This window comes from Perognathus longimembris, chromosome 4 (genome assembly GCF_023159225.1).
Source record: "Perognathus longimembris pacificus isolate PPM17 chromosome 4, ASM2315922v1, whole genome shotgun sequence".
In the NCBI taxonomy this organism is placed as follows: domain Eukaryota; kingdom Metazoa; phylum Chordata; class Mammalia; order Rodentia; family Heteromyidae; genus Perognathus; species Perognathus longimembris.
The window spans coordinates 90186761-90207437 of NC_063164.1; the positions used below are offsets into that span (position 1 = coordinate 90186761).

A 20677-nucleotide genomic window follows, 5' to 3' on the forward strand; every position below is an offset into this window, starting at 1 on the left:
AAAGTGGTTCCGCATTCTGGTGGCAACATCTGCATGCAACAGTCACCATCCATGAGACTTCCAAAGAGGCTGCTCCCACAGGACCTGGGAACCATGAGGCTAGAATAAAATGAGGCAGCCCCACCCAGCAAGGCACTTTGTGCTGAAAAGTCATCTGGAATACCAACAGTTTGCATGTTTCCAGCAAAGGACAAAAGCAAACCTGACCTTTACTGTCAGGACCCTTGTGCGTGGCGATCTGCAGACACTGTGAAGTAGGAAAGGCTATCTGGTATAAAACTTGTGGTCATATTCCAATCAGAAATCTCACTTTGCTAAAGCTAGTAGATAAGAGCTCCCCTTCTGCCCTTCTCACGATTCTCCCTTCAATCATAAAATGATCCAGTCAAAATGTTTCATTTTCTTCCAAGTGCTGGGCCTGTGGGAGCCTCACGGGAGGTGGGTGTGGAAAGAAGGGCAATGCCTCACGAAGGGACCCATAGCCAGCCAGTGCCTCCAACAAGGACAGATCAACAACCCGTGCAAGGCTATTATCTCCTTTATTCAAAAAAATAAATATCTCACTTTGAGTCAACATATTTCAAATCACATTAAGCATAGAGCGGAAATAGTCCCTTTGGAAGTTGTGAACACATGTGGAAACGTGTAATGTTCCAGACAATGGGGATGGGTGAGTCCAGCCGCTTCATGACCCAGGGAGGCCTCTTCTCACCAGGCGGAGCTACAAATCCATTTTAGGAGAGAAACAAACACATACACACACACACACACACACACACACACACACACACACACACACACACACAGCTCTGAAGTCTGAAAGGCACATGAAGTGGACCATAGGTGTATAGCACATTCACCGATAAAACGTTCCCTCTTCCCTCCCAAGAAAAGTGGAGACACTTTAATCAAGTCAAAGATCAGAGAAGACAGGGCGCCCCGCGTGGAGCTCAGCATTGTGAGCATCTCTGCATATGAAAGCCATTTTCCTTGCTTGCCCCCCTTCCCAGAGTCCACGCAGGCACGGTGCTCACTCGGTGATGGCCGGGCGTGTGGCCACGTACACGAAGACCACAATGAGGAGCACGACCACAGCCAGTGTGGGCAGCACCACCGTGGTGATCTGCTGCCGGGCCTCCTGCATGGCCTGCTTCCGCTCCTTCTTGTCCTTGGAGGTCTCCTTCTTGGGCTTTCCTTTGAGCTGCCGCATCTTGCCTGCGTGGAGGAAGGGCCGCAGTGCTCTGTCAACGCAGGGAAAACTCCTGGAAGTAGAACAGCCATAATTATGAATAAATTATGAAGAAAAAAGTTATGAAATGAAAGGAAGATGTCATAGGAAAACTACAGCCAGCTTATAAGAACAGGAGGGATGACGTCAGGCCCAGGCAGGACCTCACCCTCCTCCACACCCCTGCACATGTGCTGTGTGCTGTCCCTCGAGGAGCAGAGGATTGCTGGAGAACCACTCCTGGCCTCGCAGCAGCTCCTGCCACACCGCTCATGACGAGCTGCAGGCAGACCCACAAGGACCAGGGGACCCACTGTAACAGGTACTTAAAGTTGCTCTTGCTGAAAAGCACCGACTTCCTACGTGGGTCCACAAATGAACTAAGAACAGGAGAAAAGCTGGGCATCTCTGCCTCCATTCCATGTCTGTGTTTGCTGTTCTGAGCTGTCCTTTCCGCAGGCACTTTGCAATCACCCTCAAATCCAGAAGGACAAGGTTTGTAGATAATGTGCGCAATGACTGGGGAGAGAGGAAATCACCTGCCCAAAACAAAGCAATAAAACCACAGGGAGTGAAGGCTGGCTCATCCTGGCAGCAGTAAGGAATCCTCTAGAACCCCTCTCCAAACAAGGGCTGAGATCATGATCTCCCAGAACATATCTGTGGCTGTTTAAGCAATACTCTCACCACTTGCTCTAATTCTTTATCTATTTAAATGCAATTCTCATATCTGCACCCCAAAGATCTGTACCCTAAAATGAGTGGAAACACTATCTGGCCTGTTCCTGCAGAGGCTCATGCGGCGTAACCCATCTCCTTTCCCTGCTCATTGACATCCTCGTTTCCCTTTGGTGTGATGAGGCTGTGGCTGGCAGGATGTGTGGAATTCCAAGACTTGGGGCTTGTGGCCCAAAACCTGGGTCCCAGCACCACCCACGTAATGTGATTGTCTCTGGTCAACCCTGTGGCCTGTGGAGGTGCTGGGAGATCTAGGGAATGAATATAACCTTTCAATAATAACTATAGAGCCATATCTTCATAAAAGTTTGCATCTCCATGTTAGTCAACAAAAATGGACTGGGTGACTTAAATTGAGAAGTTTACCGAAAGCCTTTGGCGTCTCACATATGCTACCAGAAAATGGACAGGATAAAGGATGTTGTGTAATCAAGCTCAGCTTCTGGGGCATGGGAGTCACAGCCTGCATCACTTCCACTGGCAGGGCACTGAAGCGAGAGGAGCCCACCACCAGCCCTGCCCCAAGAGACACACAGCTGTACCCCCAAGCTCTCTGCATCACCAGCTCCCATGTGCTGTCCATGCCTGGGCCCAATACATCCACAGCTACCTTCTCCTCCCATAGCAGGTAAGGCATTCTTCAGATGCAGAGGAGTAAGGGTGGGATGGGCAGAGACAGAGAAACAGCACAGACACCTGTCCACTGTAACATCCCGAGGGCATGGAGTTATGCCAAGGCCCGTGTAACAAAGACATCTTTACGCCAGACACTGTGTGTTCAGGGCTGTCCATGGGAACAAGGAAGGTGATGTGTGCATTTGAGTGACCATATTAGGTGGCAAAATATGGATCCCAAGTCAGGAAAGATCTCGGTATCCTCCTGTTTCCTTATAAGGGATCCTAATCTCTTACCACTCCTCTGGTCCCATATGAATTCTACGACTCTATAACCATGTGCAATCAGGCAGAGTCCATTATGGCGTGAGATGACTAGTGTGACTGTGCTAGGATTATGCAATGCCAGCCAAAAGCAAATGTTAAAGTTTGAGGCACCCTCATGTGGGCAACCTAGAAACAAAGGCTGATCCCCAGTGCACAGTGCTGTAGGAGGGGCGGGATTTTAGGAAGGGGGTTAAGCAGCAGGTGCTCAGGTCACTGGGGGGCACGCATGGGACCCCAGCCCTCATATTCCTCTGCCTGTTGCTGAGTGACCAGCGTTGTGATCCCACATGTTCCTACCATGATGTGGTGCCTCTCACATGAGAACAGGGGTGTCTGCCCCACTCCCACCCCCCTGGACTGAAACTTCCAAAACTGTTCAAATTAGCCTCTTCACAGTAAAGACAATTACTGAAGGTGTGGGGATCACAAAGGTGTCACCCGTCTTCACAAGACCCTAATGAGAATAAAGCCAGGGCTGTGTTGTTCAGGGAAGGGGGGCAGAGAGAAGACACCTCTGGACCTGACACCAACCATCCTGACGGCCTGAGTGGTGCCATCGCAGCGGGGCAACCAGCACAAATCCATTGCCCAGCCTGTAAATGGTGCCCAGTGCTTCTACTGGAGCAAGGCACAGGATCTGTAGTCCATTCTCTTCCTGCTGTGGCCTCATTAAAAAAAAAAAAGTCACCGGCAACATGATGACTCAGAGCAGTCTCTGCGGAGCTAATGGTCTGTCAGCCCATGCAGCTGTCTGCCACAGGGTATGCAGGCTGGCAGGCAGCACCAAGGGCCAGGCTGGGTGTGAAACCAGAGTTAACAAGCACTTCAGCTGCTCTGGCTAACAGCGCCTGGCCTGACTTCATCCCACTCCTTTAGCTGCTGCCTACATCCTCTCCACCCCCCCCCCCCCGCGCCCCACATACACAGCAGACATCCAAAGGCAACCACCTCGATAACCCTTAGTCTCAACAACTGTATATATTTGGCAGATCCTGGAGGAGTCGGGGGAGAGGGGAGCTTTCCCTGCTGGTGCAGGCCTGTTCAGGATTAAAAAAAAAAAACATATGCAGAGAATGCTTCCTTCTCCTGTCTGCGCTGGGCAGCACCCCTGCTCTTGCCCACTTGAAGCAGAGCGCTGAGGAAGGGCATGTCTAGGGGATCATTACAGAGGGGACATCCTGGGACTAAAGGGACAGCCAGGACAGAGGCTGGAAACACAGCAGGAGAGGAAGCAGGAGCCTGATACAGGCAGGGGCTGCTCACTGAGGCCTGAGGAGAAGAAAGGGAGGGGCCAAGGCAAGCTGGGGGAGCAGAGCCAGCTGGGGTAGGGCTCCTCGGGCCACAGAAGGGAGAGGGGCTTATTTTTAAGTGCAGCACAAAGTATTCAAAGGCATGACACAGGAGGTTCCTGGCTGGCCAATGGGATTGGATCCGGGGCGTGGGGGGTGGGGGTGGGTGCTCTAGACACCTTGGAGAGTAAGGGGTTGGGCAGGTCAGTGTGGTGGGGAGGAAGATGGAACTCTTTGCTGGAGGTCTGACTGACAGGCCTCACCAGTGGCTCAAGTACATGGAGGGAGGGAAGGGGGCACTGAGAATGAGGCAGATCTGCAATCACAGACAGGTCACCAGATGGGCAGGGGTCCATCTGAATGGATCCTCTCCAGATCCAAGGCCTCTTACAGGAGCCAGTCATCGTAGAGGCTGGAGTCTCTGGTGGATTGGGCACTGGGGAGGTTGGGAACCACAGACAGAGCTGAACCTGTCAGGCCCCAGCACCCATGAGATGAGAACAGATTCCAGGAAGCACATGAAGGACTCTGCTCACACCTGACTATGAGGACATTACCCACGAGACAGCCAGAGGGCAGCTGACAGTGAGGAAGGAGCTGGTCTACGCTGCAGATCCACATTTGGAGTCATCGGCTGTTGGGACCGGGTGAGATGGCCACAGCAAAGGAGATAGAACAGGGCCCAGTGCTCAGCCCCACCTGTGGAGCCCTGATGGTGAGATCGAGAGACCTGAACAAACCAGTGGTGAAGAACACAGACCGTGGCACAGTGGGGACCAAAGGCACCAGGGTCATTACTGCAGTGATGACTAAACTGAGGACAGAGCAGCAGCCCCAGGCAGGAGGAGGCAGGACTGCTACAAGCATACACAGAGAGAGTGTGAGGAGCAGAGCCTGGTGCCAGAATGTAAGTGAACACGCTGCTTCCTTCACTGAGAGTTGTACCATGGGAAAAAAAAAATGTCAGCCAAATATGCTCAATGCACAGCCAATTCCCATTTGGCATGAGCCTCTAAATATTCTGGCACCTTGGGATAAATGGTCAGAAAGCCAGTGTCTTGAAGAGCACGGGGCAGAAAGCTGGCTTGACGTTCTGCTGAAGGATGGTGTGGCCAAAAGAAGTTGCTCTGATTTTTTTTTAATAATAAGAAAAAACAGAGGCTGTTTGAGAGCTGTAGAAAAATGGAAGAAAAGCCTACAGTGAAGATGGGGGAAGGGACCCAGTAGGAGAGGGGTGAACACATAAACCCATTTGTCTGGGAGGAGGAAAGCACAAAAGGCAAGGAGTGGGCCACACAGGGGCAGGGGCAGAGGCAGAGGCTTCCATTTCTTTCTCAATGAGATGACAGAGCTAAGTCCCCATGGTCTGGAGGGTTGGGAGGCAGGCCTGGAGAAGAAGGAGGCATGAATTATCTTGAAGAGTTAAAAAAGCAAACTTGGGAACATTCCTCCCTGGCTGATATCCTTCTGGCCTCATGGTCCCCAGCCCACCCCGAGCAGCCGGGGCCACCTCATCACGTGTTGGCCTCCGTGGCTGGACCAGGTGGCCTCTTGGACCAGCGCTGGCTTATACAAACTCTGCCAGGACCTTGGAAATGAATGATTCCAAAAAGAAACGGGGCCAACTGGCCTCCACTTTAAAATATAGAGGACATAGAGACACTCATATTGGACAGTCACACAAATGTGGGCAAAGACAGCAGGAAGCCAGGAGGGAGAGAAGAGATGATAGACTCCATTCTTACCTTTCCAGCCCAGATCTACAAGGCCCAGCTCTCCACAGGCTCCTGTCCTGAGGCTACTCAGACATGCTTCTGTGGATGATAAACACCTCTTTCCATCTGAGATGGCTCAGCACCTCACACTGAACAGTGTCCTGACCCCAATGACTGCACCTGCATTTACCACAGAGGATACAGTGCCCCAACTCTTTCCAAGTAAAGGAGAACAGAGCCAAAGGTCAAACTCACACCTGCCAGCCCTCAAGGACTGAGCAGATACCGCTCCCCACATCGTCCTTCCTGTCACTCTCCTGGGGGCCACTTTATTGCCCACCTCCCCTCAAAGTGAGAGAAAAGGAAGCTCACACAGCTCAGTCTGGCTTTTCCCCAGCAGCTGCTATCACCCGCTAAGTTCCAGCTTTATGGTGGCTACTCCACACTAGTCCCCACTGCCCCTAGCTCCCCAGAAAAGGAAACAGAAGCTTCACAAATGCCTGAGTTCTACTGAATTCTAATGAAACATCACCTGCTCTGCCCCACCCCCACCAGCCAAGCCCATGGCAACTTGTTGTCCCCACAACATTCTCACTGGTTGCCAGGGCTGGATGGGTTGGGGACACATACTTTAGCATGGGAATTTTTAAATTTTGATTCTTTTCTTTGATTATAGTATCAGTCACACAGAGACATACATACTCACAAAACTGAAATTCAGGAAAGTATGCTCATTTGCCTAAGATCAAAAACAAAGAACCAAGACAATCTCGAACTCCAGTAAAAAAACGTAATAACCATGCATTAACTACTGAATAAGAACAACAATGAAGGTTTGAACTCTGACCTGATTCCAAAGCCTATCTATTCTCTCTGTAATGCCACAGAACCTTTTATGCACCCCATAACTAAGGAAAGCAGTTGCTGCCTCCTGACTGTTCATTATCTATCAGGCTATCGACAAAAGCTCTTGGCAAACATCCCTGCCCCTTGGAGATCCTTACTCCATTATACAGACAAAGAAACAGAGGCTTAGAGCAGTGGGTTCCATAAGTCCACTGCAGCTGGGCTTCCACCCCAACTGTGTCTGGTTCAGAAGCAGATGTTGTGCCCCTACCAACCCATACAGCTGCTCCCAGGTGGTGAGGACCACAAAGCCTGAGGACAGAGGGATGGAGCTTGAGTCCACACCAGTCCTGCCCATCAGCACCAGAGGCAGAGGACATGGGGGAGATGGGAGAAGGCACATGGGCTTCTCATGTGGAACAGTCTGCTCAAGTTTCTGGAAGGTACTACTGCATGTATCCTGCTTAAATGGTCACGAGATCCTTAAAGACCCCAGGCAAAGCGACACTCTCCTGCTCCCTTCCCTCATGTCACCAAGAGAGTTAAGGACATGGCAGGCTGTGGGAACAGAGCCCACTGCCCACAGCTTGACCTGGCCTGGCGTCATGGCTTGTGTTAAGACCATGTGGGTTACATCTCACCAGCAATCAGTGGGTGCAGGAGGCCTGGGGCAGTGAGCTGGCCTAGTCTCAGTGCTAAAACCCCCTTATTCTCCTGTCTTCAGAATAGACAGTTTAAGATGCTACTTACATAGCTGCATTTTCTTCTACTTCAAAATCAGGAAGGCAAATCAGTGAACAGCACACAAGAAGGGCTGAGGGGGATGGAGGCCAGGAAAGGGACTCTGCCACCACTTCTTGTAGCAGTGTTTTTAACTGAACATGAAATGACTGAGAGGCCCAAGCACCCCACGCTTTATGCAACAAACCCAGAAAAACTGCCCTGGGATCAAGGAGGCATAAATTTGCTCTTGAGAGCAGAAGCTCTATGGTTCATCAAGTATGCTTGCTTCATTTTATATTCCTGGTATTTAGCCATAATGGGCCAGTGATCACTTCACTCCCCTCTGCGGCAGAGTGGGGGCGGGGCCGGGCAGGCTGCCAGGCAAACAGGACAAGTTGGGACTCCTGACATCTGCTAAGCACCTGCTGGTAGCTTAAGTGCCTTCCCTGAGAACGTGCACAGGAAAAGTGACAGCCACACGGGTACCAGCTCCATAGTCCCTGCTGCTGCTGGCAAGCCACAGGCTCTGGGAAGTACTGAGTGCTGGGTGTATACACACACACACACACACACACACACACACACCCTTCACATACTGGGCAACAGCACAATGAAAATACATCATGCAGCATACTCCTAAATAAAAATCCAAAAACACAAAAGAAACCTTTGGATGACTTGCTGAATAGTGCAGACATAAAAAGAAAGTAAGCATTCTCAATAAATTAGGTACATAACATTTCTTTGGCACACTGGGGTTTGCAAAATGCTTTCCTATGCATTATTCACTTCATCCTCACACTAAGGCTGCATGCTACTCATTATTGTCCTTACTTAGGAAGAAACGGCAGTACATAAAGCAAGAAGCACATGTCAAGGTTTCGATCACATCTGGCAATTTCAGGGCTTGTGACCCTGGCTAAGTAAGTTAGCTTCTCTGACCTCCAATTATTCCACTGCATATCAAGGATAAAATACCTGCCCTTTAAACAGTGTGGGGCAGTGAGGGTAGGAGGTATCTACTACTTATCAGGAACAATGATGAGGAAATCATGGTAAAACAAGCATCAGAGTTGCTTGGGTGTCTGCCTTCAAAGGGTGGGAGAGAGACAACTGACAGATGAATAGACTGCATGTCAGATCATACCACTACAAACTTCGTGTTCACCGGAGGAGGGCTTCCAGAGAGCCCTGGCCCAGAGCCTGGAAGGCACTGGGGAAATGGTCTGTGCAGATTCCCGGTTAGACCTTCTGGGTAGGCAGTGGGGCTTCTCTGGTATGACAGAGAGGCAGCACAGACATGAATGACTGAGGCAGGAGATGGCAGGAGAGTGCAAAAGGGAGGTCAGAGTGGGTGTAGGCAGGACGCAGGATGGAGGCCATGGAACCCACACTTACATCTCCAAGAACTGTGTGGCTCCCTCACTGCACAGGGCATGGAGTGAGGCAAAGACCAGGAAAGACACTAAGGAGGTGCACAGGTCAGATGGAGTAACTTGGTCAAAGTAGCAAATATATGTAAGCACGGGTAGGTTCTGAGTGCCTGTTGAAGAGGAACTGATCGGGTGGGAATAGTATGAAAAAGGAAATGAACTGAAAGACTTTTTTCCTGATCAATGGAAGAATGAAGTGGGAAGATGCTAGGGGGTGAGGTGGCTAGGGTGGAGGAAAAACAGGAGCTTGGGCATGCTAAGTCTGAGATCCCATCAGCTTCTCTAGGAAGCACTCAGTGGGCCAGTGTGTGAGCCTGCACTTTAGGGAGAGCCGGGCTGGGTTCAGGACCATGGGGAATGCCAGCACAAAAAGCTCAGTTGTTGGTGAGTGAGGGGTCCAAGGACAGCCCTGGTGACACACAAGGCGTAGACCTCGGGGAGGAAGAGTAGCTTGCCTGGACATTGTGTGAAGATGTTGTGACCATCTGGTAAGGCACCGGGTAGCTCATCAGGGCCGGTGAGGACGGCAGCGGTGCAGGACAGAGGAAGCAGGGAGGCTGAGGCAGGGGCCTGTGGCACTTCTCAAGCCTTGTAACGAGTGTGCAATGAGGACTGGGAAGCAGAGTGGCTCAGCCCAAAGCCCAGCTCTGCCATTTATCAGCCCTGTGACTTCCAACACTTCATCTTTCTGTACCTCAGATTTCTCACCTGAAAAAGGGGCTAGTAATTATCTCTGGTAAACTGCTACATGAGAGCAGTGCCTAGTACATATTAAATGCAATGTAGTGTAAATGTAAGCACTAACTATCATCATCATCATCATTGCAAGGAACAATGATGCCATCTTCATTATAAAATAACTGTGGATGAAAAGGACCATCAGCTTAGGAAGCAGGAAGAGAAAGCTGTTGGAAGTGTGAAGAGAGGAAGCCATAAAATAGCTACTGAGATAGGGGTACAAATGCACTCCAGGGCAATCCAGCCTGGCCCGCAGCACAGGGCCCCTCTGTAGCCAGGGGCACACAGTTCACAGCAAGACAGGGAGGGGGTTCTGGTTGGCAGCAGCCACACAGAGATTCAGGTACAGAGGAGGTACAGGTGAGGGTCAGCCAGGGCTAGGGTTTTGTCAGGCCAGCATCACAAAGAAAGAGGAAGACAGCGTCCCCATCCCAAGACACAGTGTTCAGGGTCAGAAAATGCTCAATTTCCAATCCTGCTGCTTCCACCAAGCCATATCCCTCCCCTTTCAGTTACTGTTACTGTCACAGTTCTCATACCAACTTACAATCAGATGCCTTCCCTGCCTATGAGAACATTCTAGGTTGAAAGCTGTCTGAAGACAGACAAAAGCTGCCCATGTGAACACTGCCTGCCCCATATGCTTCTTCTCATACCAGTGGCAAGGCAGATCTTACAGCTTCCCAAGGCTGTGTGGAAGACAGCAAGCTACCTAGAAGTGAGAACCAGCTGTGCTTCTGGCAGGGGGAGTACAGAAGAGGGCGGGGCCTCCACAGGACCTGGGCTCTTTAGCCCTAGGCAGCACAGCCACTGCCCTTCTTTGCAGGGGAGCTACAGTTAAATTACTAGTAAATGACAATCTCAAATGAGACTTTGATTTTAACTAGTTGACTTGAAGCAATTCAGACAGGGAAAGCTAAAAGAAGACAACTAAACAAAAAAAAGTAATTTGAAACTGTAAAAGGGTCCAACATAACAGCATTTTAAGTTTTTATTAGCTCATGTTATTTTTGCAGTGCTAGGGATCAAACCCAAGGCCTCAAACATCCTAGCAAGCACTTTACCTCTAAGCCACTACCAGTCAGAGAAGAGTCAGGCATACAACATAAACTGAACAAAAAGATTTATAATGCTGGGTGCTGGTGGCTCCCACTTGTAATCCTAGCTACTCAGGAAGCTGAGATCTGAGGAGTGAGGTTTAAGCCAACCCAGGCAGGAAAGTCTGTGGGACTCTTATCTCAATTATCTACCAAAAAGCCAAACGTGGAGCTGTAGCTCAAAAGCTAGAGTGCCAGTCTTGAGCAAAAATGCTAAGAGACAGTGCCCAGGCCCTGAGTTCAAGCCCAATATTTACACACACACACACACACACACACACACACACACACACACACGATTAATATAATATATTCCCTTATGCCCTCTCCTATTCTATTTCATTTTTAAAATGTAGGTTAGCTGCTAAAAGAAATTTCACAATCAGTGAATTACAACCACTGGTCTAGTAAAATCTGCTCTCAGTGAGGGCACATGTCACTGATTTAATGATGAAACCCTGGGCCTTGTGGAGCTGTGGCAACAGTGGTCAAACACCCATATACCAAAAAGGGATGTGCTGAGTGGTGAGGAAGTGCTGGATGGCAGTAACTGCTAGACAGCAGTAACAGCCAGCAGGCTGGCTGGCCTTTGAAGGAGCTGCTGACCTCCAGGGGAAATCAAGCAGTCTGCAAGGAGAACAGGATGCTGCAGAAAAACTCAGTCCACAGGTGAAACAGACAATGCCCCAAAGTTGCTAAGGCTCTTTCCACTCTGAGAGTCTTCTCTAGTCTCTAATTTGATGAATAGGCAGTTCCAAGAAGTAATGTGTCTGAAAGTACTCAAAAAAGTTAAAAGTTCTTCTAAGGACTGTCATTCTTTTTTTTTAAATTTACTTTATTGTTGTTATGGTAATGTACAGAGGGGTTATACTAACATATGTCAGGTAAGGAGTCCATGTCCTTTTGTACAGTGTCATCTGTTCCATCATTCTCTCCCTTCCCCTCCTATGAGTTGCACAGTTCACATTCATCAATGTCCAGTGAGCTCCACTGCTGCACTTTTTCACCCTTTTCCTGATTCTGTACCCCCCTCCCCAAGATACGTATGTTAATACACCATCTATAAGGTAAAGAATACACAATCACCAGAAAAAGAAAAACCAAATTTTAAAGCCTTTTGTTTCCATTGCTTTACAGTTCACTGCAGTACATATATTATTTTATATACATATGTAGAGGTGCTGAGGCATTGCAACTTTGTGATTCTCTCCTAAGACTATCCTCTTTTGGTATGAATATCTAAAATTCTGTGTAATTTGTCATAACTCAGTGCATTTTAGATCTAACTTCCACATATCAGAAAGAACATGTGTCATTTGTCTCTCAGATCTTGGGAATAGCCTATTTCTTTAATAAAAAAATAAAAAAAGAAGAAGAAGAAAAACGACTTGTTTGAGCTTATCTTCTGGCCAGCCTGAAAAGGCCCTACAGCGAAGTTACCTCTTAGAGATCACGTTGTCTTTTTTAGGGCTAATCATTAGCAATCATACCTGGATCACAATGTTTAATTATATTAACTGTTTTACCTCTCTCTTTCCCTCTCTCCCCACATAAACAAGGAAAACCAGGCTAATGGTTTCAGGAATCAATAATGGGCCACACTGCAGAGATGCAGTGCTAGATGTCTCCAATACAAGCTTGTTAAAAGAGTATGTACATGAACTTCATATCTCTAAAATACAATCAGGTTTCCCATGTAGCCAGGTAGATTTTTTTTTTAACTCTAGAGGACTGTCATTCTTCACTATGACTATACTTTATCCAAAACTGTAGGTGCCCTCAACTCCATCTGCTATTCAATTAGGTACTTTAAGATAGCAAGCACTCCAATTTATCTTCTCATTATTAATAGCTCAACTCTATGACAGCTCAAGGCTAAAGCAAGGTTTGGAGAACTGATAAAAGTGTGCATACTGCCCACTGTATGCACTTTTTTTTTTTAATCAAAGGCAGAACATCTCTAACTCTTCCATCTGCAATATGCAGAAGGAAGTGACCATCTTTAAAGGCCATGTCTGGGGCACAGCTAGCCCTAAGAAATAAAATGTCACTTGTCTCCTCTGTTATCTTACAGTGTCAAGTAATCAAACACAGTATAGCCCTGTTTACACAAAGCATGCACACATGGGGATGAGGCTTTCATGGCTCTCGCTGATCCTTGACCATGCTGCTGGCTCTCTCATGTCCTCAGAAGGAAGAAGGAATCTTGGGGTTACATGTCTGGCCTAGGACCACAAGAGAAGTCAGTGTGGGCCAAAGTCAACCCTAGGCAGTGTGCTCCACAGACTGCTGGGTTGAACTTTTCTCTGATAAATAGGCTTGTTTGTGTTAATAGTCTTTAAATGTCATTTCCCATCAATCTTTGGGTAAAATGTGACCTTTAAGGCAGATGCACCTCACTCAGCTTGCAGCTATGCTGATACTGGCTGGGGCGCTGTGGTCCCTTCAGAACTAGAGAAACACAACTTTGCCACAACTTGTCAGCCTGGCTTGTTTCTGTGGCCAGGCATGGATGGGCAGCCTCTTCCTTTCTAGATACATTCACAGCCCAAATAGTTTTAGATACAAACTTCATTAGCAACCACGATACCAACCATCTCTAAACTACTTTATCATGTTCATTACAGCACCTAACTGATACAGACACACCAAGGAAGGAATGAGAGGCTGACCACATGTATGGAAAGAAAACAACCATCTACACCAAAGACCAAATATTTGAACCTTCTTCCAGTAAAGAGACTGGGGCTTACTCTACCTAGTTGATCTTAGAGTTTACAGGGAAGTATTCCCACCCATCCTCTTACTCAGAAATGCCTGCTGTGCTGCCAAGTGCTGAGGCCTAACTATGCACAGATTCACTCACGGGTCAATTACCGGTCCTCTTCCAGAGCATTCATCACAGGCCACACACTGATCAACAGCTAGGAAGATGCAGGTGGAGTCATTGACTGGCCTAGCGGGTCATTTGCTATTCACCAAACCCAAGGCCACCTTGGTCCTGGAAGCAGAGACAGAAAAATGGGCCAGGTTCCTATTCTCCTGGCACTCCCACACTAACTGGAGATTAGGTAATATGCCAAAGGGCAAGTGCTATGAAGAAAGACTGTGTAGGATGAGAGAGTGGAATATATGGTGGTAGATAGCACTGGTTAGGGAACAGAGGCCTAGAAGGAGGGGAAAATCCAGGGGAACAGGGTGCCAGGAAGGAACTGGGAGGATGAAGGCCAGGCAGGATGCAGGAGCAGTGTGAAAATGTTCTAGGAATAGCAAGGAAGCCCAGGAGCAGCTAGAGGTGGCAGGGGGCTAAGGCCACCAGGCCAAAGGGACTCTGCAAACCACTAGCTGTTGCCTCAAAGCCTATCATTTGTTCTTCACTGCTTGCCTTCGGTTCCTGACAAAACTTGAATATTTTGCAGCAGACAGACAAGGCGGTAATCTAAGTAATCTGTCAAATATTTGCCCAGTTGTGTGCCAATGTTCTCTGGAGTCTCCTAAGAATAGATTTGGGGAGGGGAAGAGGAGAGTGACGCCCCTGAACACAAACCTTGAGTTAAAGTCGATTTGTCACTAACAAATTGATAAATACTAGATCATTAAATGTCATTGGTTTAGTTGAACTTTAAGCTGACTTGCCAAATTGAATTGTCAATGTGCAGAGTTAGGTAAAGGGCACAGTATAAGAAGTTTCTCAAGCCCTGAAGGTAAAGTGTCAAGATCTTGCTATGAGTTCATCCCCAGGCTCCACAGTCCCCCAGGCCAGCCAGGACCTCCATGGTCCACTCCTGACTGGTGCAAGGCCAGTCTCCCCCTCAGCACTCCACCTACTCATTCCTGCTGAGAAGCTCCCTGGGGGTGGTCATCCCTCGCCGTACTGGTGTTCCAATCTGTACCCCACCACCACATCCCCAAACAGTAAAGGCTGCATAGACCACGCATACCTGCTTGCACTGTCCAGACACGGCCGGGCCTTGGCTCTCACCGCTGCCTTCCTGATTCCCACCTTCCAGTCCCTCAGTCTCCAGAGGGACAAATTTCACCCAAACCACGGCTGATCTTAGTGCTCTAATCAAAAGGCCTTCATGACCCCACTACAATGCAGCACAGAGACAACACCATCTGGCCTCAAGGCTCTGCATGTACAGAGCTTACTCAGCCCAGCCCTAGCCACGCCCCCTGGACAGCCACACCTCTGCCTGCTTGTAGAGGGAGAACAAGACGCACATTTTCCCACTTCCAAGTCTTCTCAACTATCTTCCGTATCTGCCAACTGATAGGAGCCTATTTTTCCCACTCCTATTACCCAGGTCAGAAGTCTAGACCCTCCCCTTCGGTCACTCCCTCTAGCAGACTGATTCAGCACTACCACTCCCCATCCTACACATGTCTCAAACATACCCCCTCCTCTCCCTCCAGCCCCACAGACACTAGCTCAGGCTGTGTCTCCTTTCATGAGGCTTTCTGCAACACCCTGTGGTTCCTTCCTGAACACACCACTTTCTCAAGCCTTAAGTAACACAACCATGTATGAATGCTTCTAAAACTGCTGCCCATGCAGGCAGGGCAAAAGGTGCCACAAGTTGCCTATTCCCCATATCTCTCATAGCAAAAACAACCTGCTAAAAACTGAAAACTCACCACTGACATGGGGGGTATAAACGTCTTTAGGAAATAGCTCTGGCTGAATTGTCAAAACTGCTTGAAAATCTAGTTATTGGAGACTTTTTTTAGCCAAAAAAATACTGTAGGCACAAATACAACTTCTCATACTAAAGGGCTAATAACCAATCAAATTGTGTTATTTAATGAGAAGGTTAAGTTAACAGGAAGTGATCACTAACCATCTAGATGCCCAGCAGTTAGAACTTGTCACCGAGTTCAGACCTTGCTGACACTGTACTGTGAAAAATGTGTTTCTAGGATCTGCAGAACTCAAAGCTGAAGTGCACAGACTCCGAAGGAGGGAGGGAGGGCATTATCCTGAGCAGTGAGGCCAGGCCTCTTGCTGAACATAAAGCAGAGCCATCAGAGATCCCAGCGAGGCACTTAGTGCCAATTACGTTCCAGTAGCCTCACAAGTTTGTGATTGCTGGTCCCTAGCCTACAGCCTTGCCTTACACTTGGGAGTACACAATTTTGGGTCTCACATGCAAAAGAACGAATAAAAAGACTAAGGGAAGGATAAGAAACAGTTCACTGTCTTTTTTAGAAGCCCTTAGTGTAATTACATGCCTACAGAATCTTTAGTCTAAAAACAAATCTGACCCACTAACTCCAACATAAGCTAACCTCTACAGTAATCATTGCCTGCAGATCTAAGTTTATAGCTGCGTTAAATCTCAGTAAGGTCCTATGAGATCTGGATCCTACCACCTTTCAACTGTCAAGCCCAACCATACTCATCCTCCCTGGGCCTCACAACCACTCTCCCGGCAATTCCCCAGACACAGAATGCTTCCACTCACCTCCCTAAATCTGGACTTACATATCAGTCTCGAGTGCTGCCACCCTTGTTTCTCCCAACCCTCCTTGAGCTCAGAAATCTCATGAAGACCCCCATTTCAAGGATCATGTGACTTTTCACTTCCCAAGGTGCGCAAGGGGCTCATCTCTACACTCTGATGGCACTGTTCATAACCTCAACCACAACTCTCATCACATTTATATCATCTCCTTGGCTGGTAGTCTCATTACCAACTTTGCTGGCTACACATTTCAACTTCAAGGTCATAGAAAATTTGTCTTAATTTGAGGCCACCATGCCCTCTCATATCATAGCCAGCTGGAATGTCACTATTCCATCAATTACCTTAAAAAGGTGACCTACAGAGGATGAGGAGAGTAACTGAACAAAATGGAGTTTTCCCACCTCTACAAACACACACAGGAAGAAAGCTCAAGGCCAGCATGGGCCTTGAGACAGAGAAGAAATGTGTTTCTTTTTCCTTTTCCTTGGTAAGATGTCAGCCATTCCTAATACAAGCTCAAAACCAAGTTTCACTCAAATTCCTGAGCTAAGATGCTTTTAAATATTTCTGGGTCAAAACATTTATGTAGGAGGTGTTACTTAGAGAATAGTAGGAGGTATAATCATGTCACTGAGTGATACATTTGTTATTAAAATACCCAATGAAATAATGGCTCACATCAGGTGCTGGTGGCTCACACCTATAATCCTAGCTACTCAGGAGGCTGAGATCTGAGAGTCACAGTTTGAAGCCAGCCCTGGCACTAAAGTCTGTGATAAACTACTTAGAAAAAGCCAGAAGTGGCCCTGTGGCTCAGTGGTAGAATGCTAGCCTTGAGCACAAAGAGCCTCAGGGACAGTACCCAGAGCCCTGAGTTCAAGCTCAAGGACAGGCAAAAAAAAAAAAAAACAATAGTGGTTTACCTCTAAATTCCAGGAGTTGATATTCTGGGGTTCGGGGGAACAAATCACACCCTGTTCCATTTCTCAGAGCACAGCCGCTATCCTAAGTGGGCCTTTGATACCTTGACCTCTTGCTTTCTTGCATGTGGAAAATCAAAGTCCTTGCAATCTTCTAAGAAAGTCAAGAGCAAAGGAGAAAAGGAGCACAAGGAGAATATGCCAGCGTGCTGTCAGTAAAGATGTGGGGTTCTCAGGTGGGTCTGGGTGGGGGGGTCCCAGGTTATGAAATCTTCTCCACAACCCCACACCCCCGGCTGCTTCATCCAAACACAGGAGGAAGTTGCTTACAGGCTCTGAATAAGGACTGAAGCCAAACCACAAAGCTATTTTAAAGATCACTCTGGGTCCAAAGGGATGATCGCTGTACAAGTAACAGAGAAGCAAGGCAACCCCTCAAAGGTGTTGGCAGTGATCTAGGCAAATAATGAAGCAGACTGAGCTGTGTGAAGGCAGGAAATGAACTCAGGATCTACCTTGGGAGACACATCAATAAGACTTGGTGAGGAAGAAAATGGTGAATAACATAACTACCCAGATCCTGGCTTGAAAAGTGATTAACACAACTAGACACCTTAATGAGATGGTGAGGGGTGGAAAGGGACTATGGCAGAAGGAGACAAAGAGTTAAAATATGGCCATATCAAGTTTGATGTGCCCATGAGACTCAAGTTTGCTAACTGCTATAGAAAGTATAAAAGGGGCTATACAACACTTGGAGCCAACTCAGATGATCCCTTCCTGTTATCCTCTTGCAATGATCAAATGTCCTGTGACATTTGTGACAGCTCAAGGTGTGATGAAATCACAGGTGATGCTTTTAAGAACCAAGAAGCAACAGATTGCTTCTATTATTATCTTCAGTAACATAGCTATCGACTTTGGAGATTAAAAACAAAACAATAACCTTAACAGTAAAATGGTATGTGTATTGTCACAACTGGAAGTACGTGGCCTGATACTTTCTTCAATTATTAGCATCAAAAGAGATCTGCCAATCTTTGATACTGGTTGCAAGGATTCCTAGTGAGAATGCTGGTGTTTGGTTTGGGGCTCTGACACACTACTATGAGTGCCACCCTGTTTGGTGCATTTCAAACCAGAGTCTTCCATAGAAAATGCTAATTGAGCATGGAAGGTTTGGGCAACGTAAGAACAGAAAGGAGAATTGTGTATTTAGGAAGCAATAGTGCACTGAAATCCTATCCTGCTCAAAACCAATCTGCCTCCTTGTGGACTAGAACCCACGTCTTTACTGTGATGATTCTAGTTTTCAACTCACCCCATCAAGGAACAAATCAAAACGACAGTTGATAATCTACTTTCTAATTAAATGTTGAGCAGTTAGTTTAAGACAATTCTATTTTAACAATTCCACAAGGCAATTTCACTGTGTTGGTCTATCCTGTTTGACAGAATCATTTGCAATTATTTAAAGGAAAGAAAGAATACCATTAGACACAGCTATATGAAACTGATCAAACACTGACACTAAATACCTGTTTTGTGTCCTCAACTTTATTCAGAGTAAGACAATGTGTCGTTTATATAAAGTAACTTCCTGAATTCAAGTAAAACCTCATAGGGCATACAAACAAACAAAAGCCACTTTCAAAACAAACCTGACCACTGAAAGAAGTTGCTGACTGGAAGTGGGGAAATGCCAGGGTCAGCCTGTTTTTTTCAAGCCTTCCCTTCTTGAAAGAAACCCTGAGGGTGGGCCAGGGACAATTCTATGGCAGAAACGATTTATATTGGCTTCCAAAGGGAAGGACTGAGATGGAAGAAAGGAAGGAAAACCCCAATTTCATTACTAGCTCATGAACTTAAGGAAGCCTTTAGACTTCTGGGCCTGTTTCAGACTCTGAGAAGGAAAAGTCACCTTCTACTCCTGCCTGGTCCTGAGAGAAGAAAATCTGGTGATGTATGTGGAAACCCCCTGCAAAAGGGTAAGTGTTCCACACACAGCTAGAAAGGAACAACTGGGATGGCTGTGTTAGGGCTGACCTGAAAACTGGAGTAACTAAATATAAGTTTTAGTGTTAAAATTATAACAGCTTCTAAAACCTGTTGATGACTCCATGATAGAGGGCTGCACCCCCACCTGTGAGACTAGTTTCTTATAGTTTGACATTTAAAAATGTAGGGAGCACTTGCTCACCTCTATACCTGGGTAACAACCATGGTAACGGACAGTAAAAAATGATCATAGTCACAGACTATAGAAATAATCATAATAGTAGTAGAAATGCCATGGTAACTGTTGGGTTGGTTTACTTATGATTGAGTACTGGATTGTTTTAGCCCGCTCAAGCTTGCTTAGTGGTAATGGAAAAACATAGTCGCAATTGTTAAAATAAAGTTAGTACTAGGTCAGCCTGACCACAATATTCTGCTTCTGTAGACAGCTTGCTTAACCCATTTGTGACTTGCTCTACCCCCTGCATCAGTGCTACGTGACCACCTGTTGTCAATTCCTGATATTGAGGCCAGTTCCTGATATCAAAGCCAAAATAGATAACTGAAAGGGTAGATAGCCAATAGAAATAGGACAAGACTTGCTTGCTAAATGCCATCCAATCAAGTATCTGCCAAGTTGGAAGTACCCTGCCCCTGTTGTAATCACAATAAAAACCCTGCCTATCTGAGGGTCGGGACTCTCAATCCAGATCTGCTGTGTCAGTGAAGGTTGGGAGTCCAGGGCTCAAACTTGCAATAAAGACTCTCATGCATTTGCATCAGTATCAGCTCCTTGGTGGTCTTTGAGGACTGGAAATCTAGGCATAACAGTTGTTGGCTAGGAAGAGCTGAGACAGAGGAGGCTGATCAAGAAAACTGACCTAAGGAGTAAGAAACTTCTTTGGGATACTTAGCAGGTTCATAAAAAGCCCGAGAAAAGGGCTGGAAATATGGCCTAGTGGTCAAGTGCTCGCCTTGTATACATGAAGCCCTGGGTTCAATTCCTCAGCACCACATATATAGAAAAAGCCAGAAGTGGCACTGTGGCTCAAGTGGTAGAGTGCTAGCCTTGAGCAAAAAGAAGCCAGGGACAGTGCTCAGGCCCTGAATTCAAGCCCCAGGACTGGCAAAAAAAAAAAAAAAAGCCTGAAAAAAGGAACCTACAGACAGTTCATGCAAATGAAGAAGTAAGCCTGAAAGCTCAGCCAGGAGAGGCCATAATGCCACGGACAGACCAAAACTTGCCTCATACAGCACCAGCCACAGGGAGCTGGGGGCAGTGTGAAGAGACATTTGGCAAGGGTCTTAGTCAGAAGAGGGGTAAAATATTATACACACAACTTGACATGTTTGAAGAATGACAGAGACAGTTATGTCACCACCCCTCTCCCCCCGGAGAATTTTTACCTTTCCTTCAAGGACAGCTGCTTCAATAAATTCAGCTGATGCACACTGATTTCTAATAAAGCTGACGAGTTAGTCCTGTTGAGAAATAAGAAGACATATAAGAGATATTTTGGAATGGTCCCCACCATAAGGGCA

The 20677-nt window shown here is 47.2% G+C and overlaps 1 protein-coding gene across 3 annotated transcripts in view; it reads right to left on the reverse strand.

Annotated features, from left to right (window-relative positions):
- Nucleotides 1-520: 520 nt before the first annotated feature.
- Smco4 (single-pass membrane protein with coiled-coil domains 4) overlaps nt 521-20677 on the reverse strand; it is a 58892-nt gene continuing 38735 nt past the window's right edge. For all 3 annotated transcript variants that reach the window (XM_048345627.1, XM_048345625.1, XM_048345626.1), the window contains exons 2-3: nt 20543-20617; nt 521-1262 (exon numbers count right to left, since the gene is read on the reverse strand). In XM_048345627.1, coding sequence (XP_048201584.1) covers nt 1031-1210 — 180 coding nt within the window. In that variant the 5' untranslated portion in view covers nt 1211-1262; nt 20543-20617 and the 3' untranslated portion in view covers nt 521-1030. The remainder of the gene's footprint in view (nt 1263-20542; nt 20618-20677) is intronic.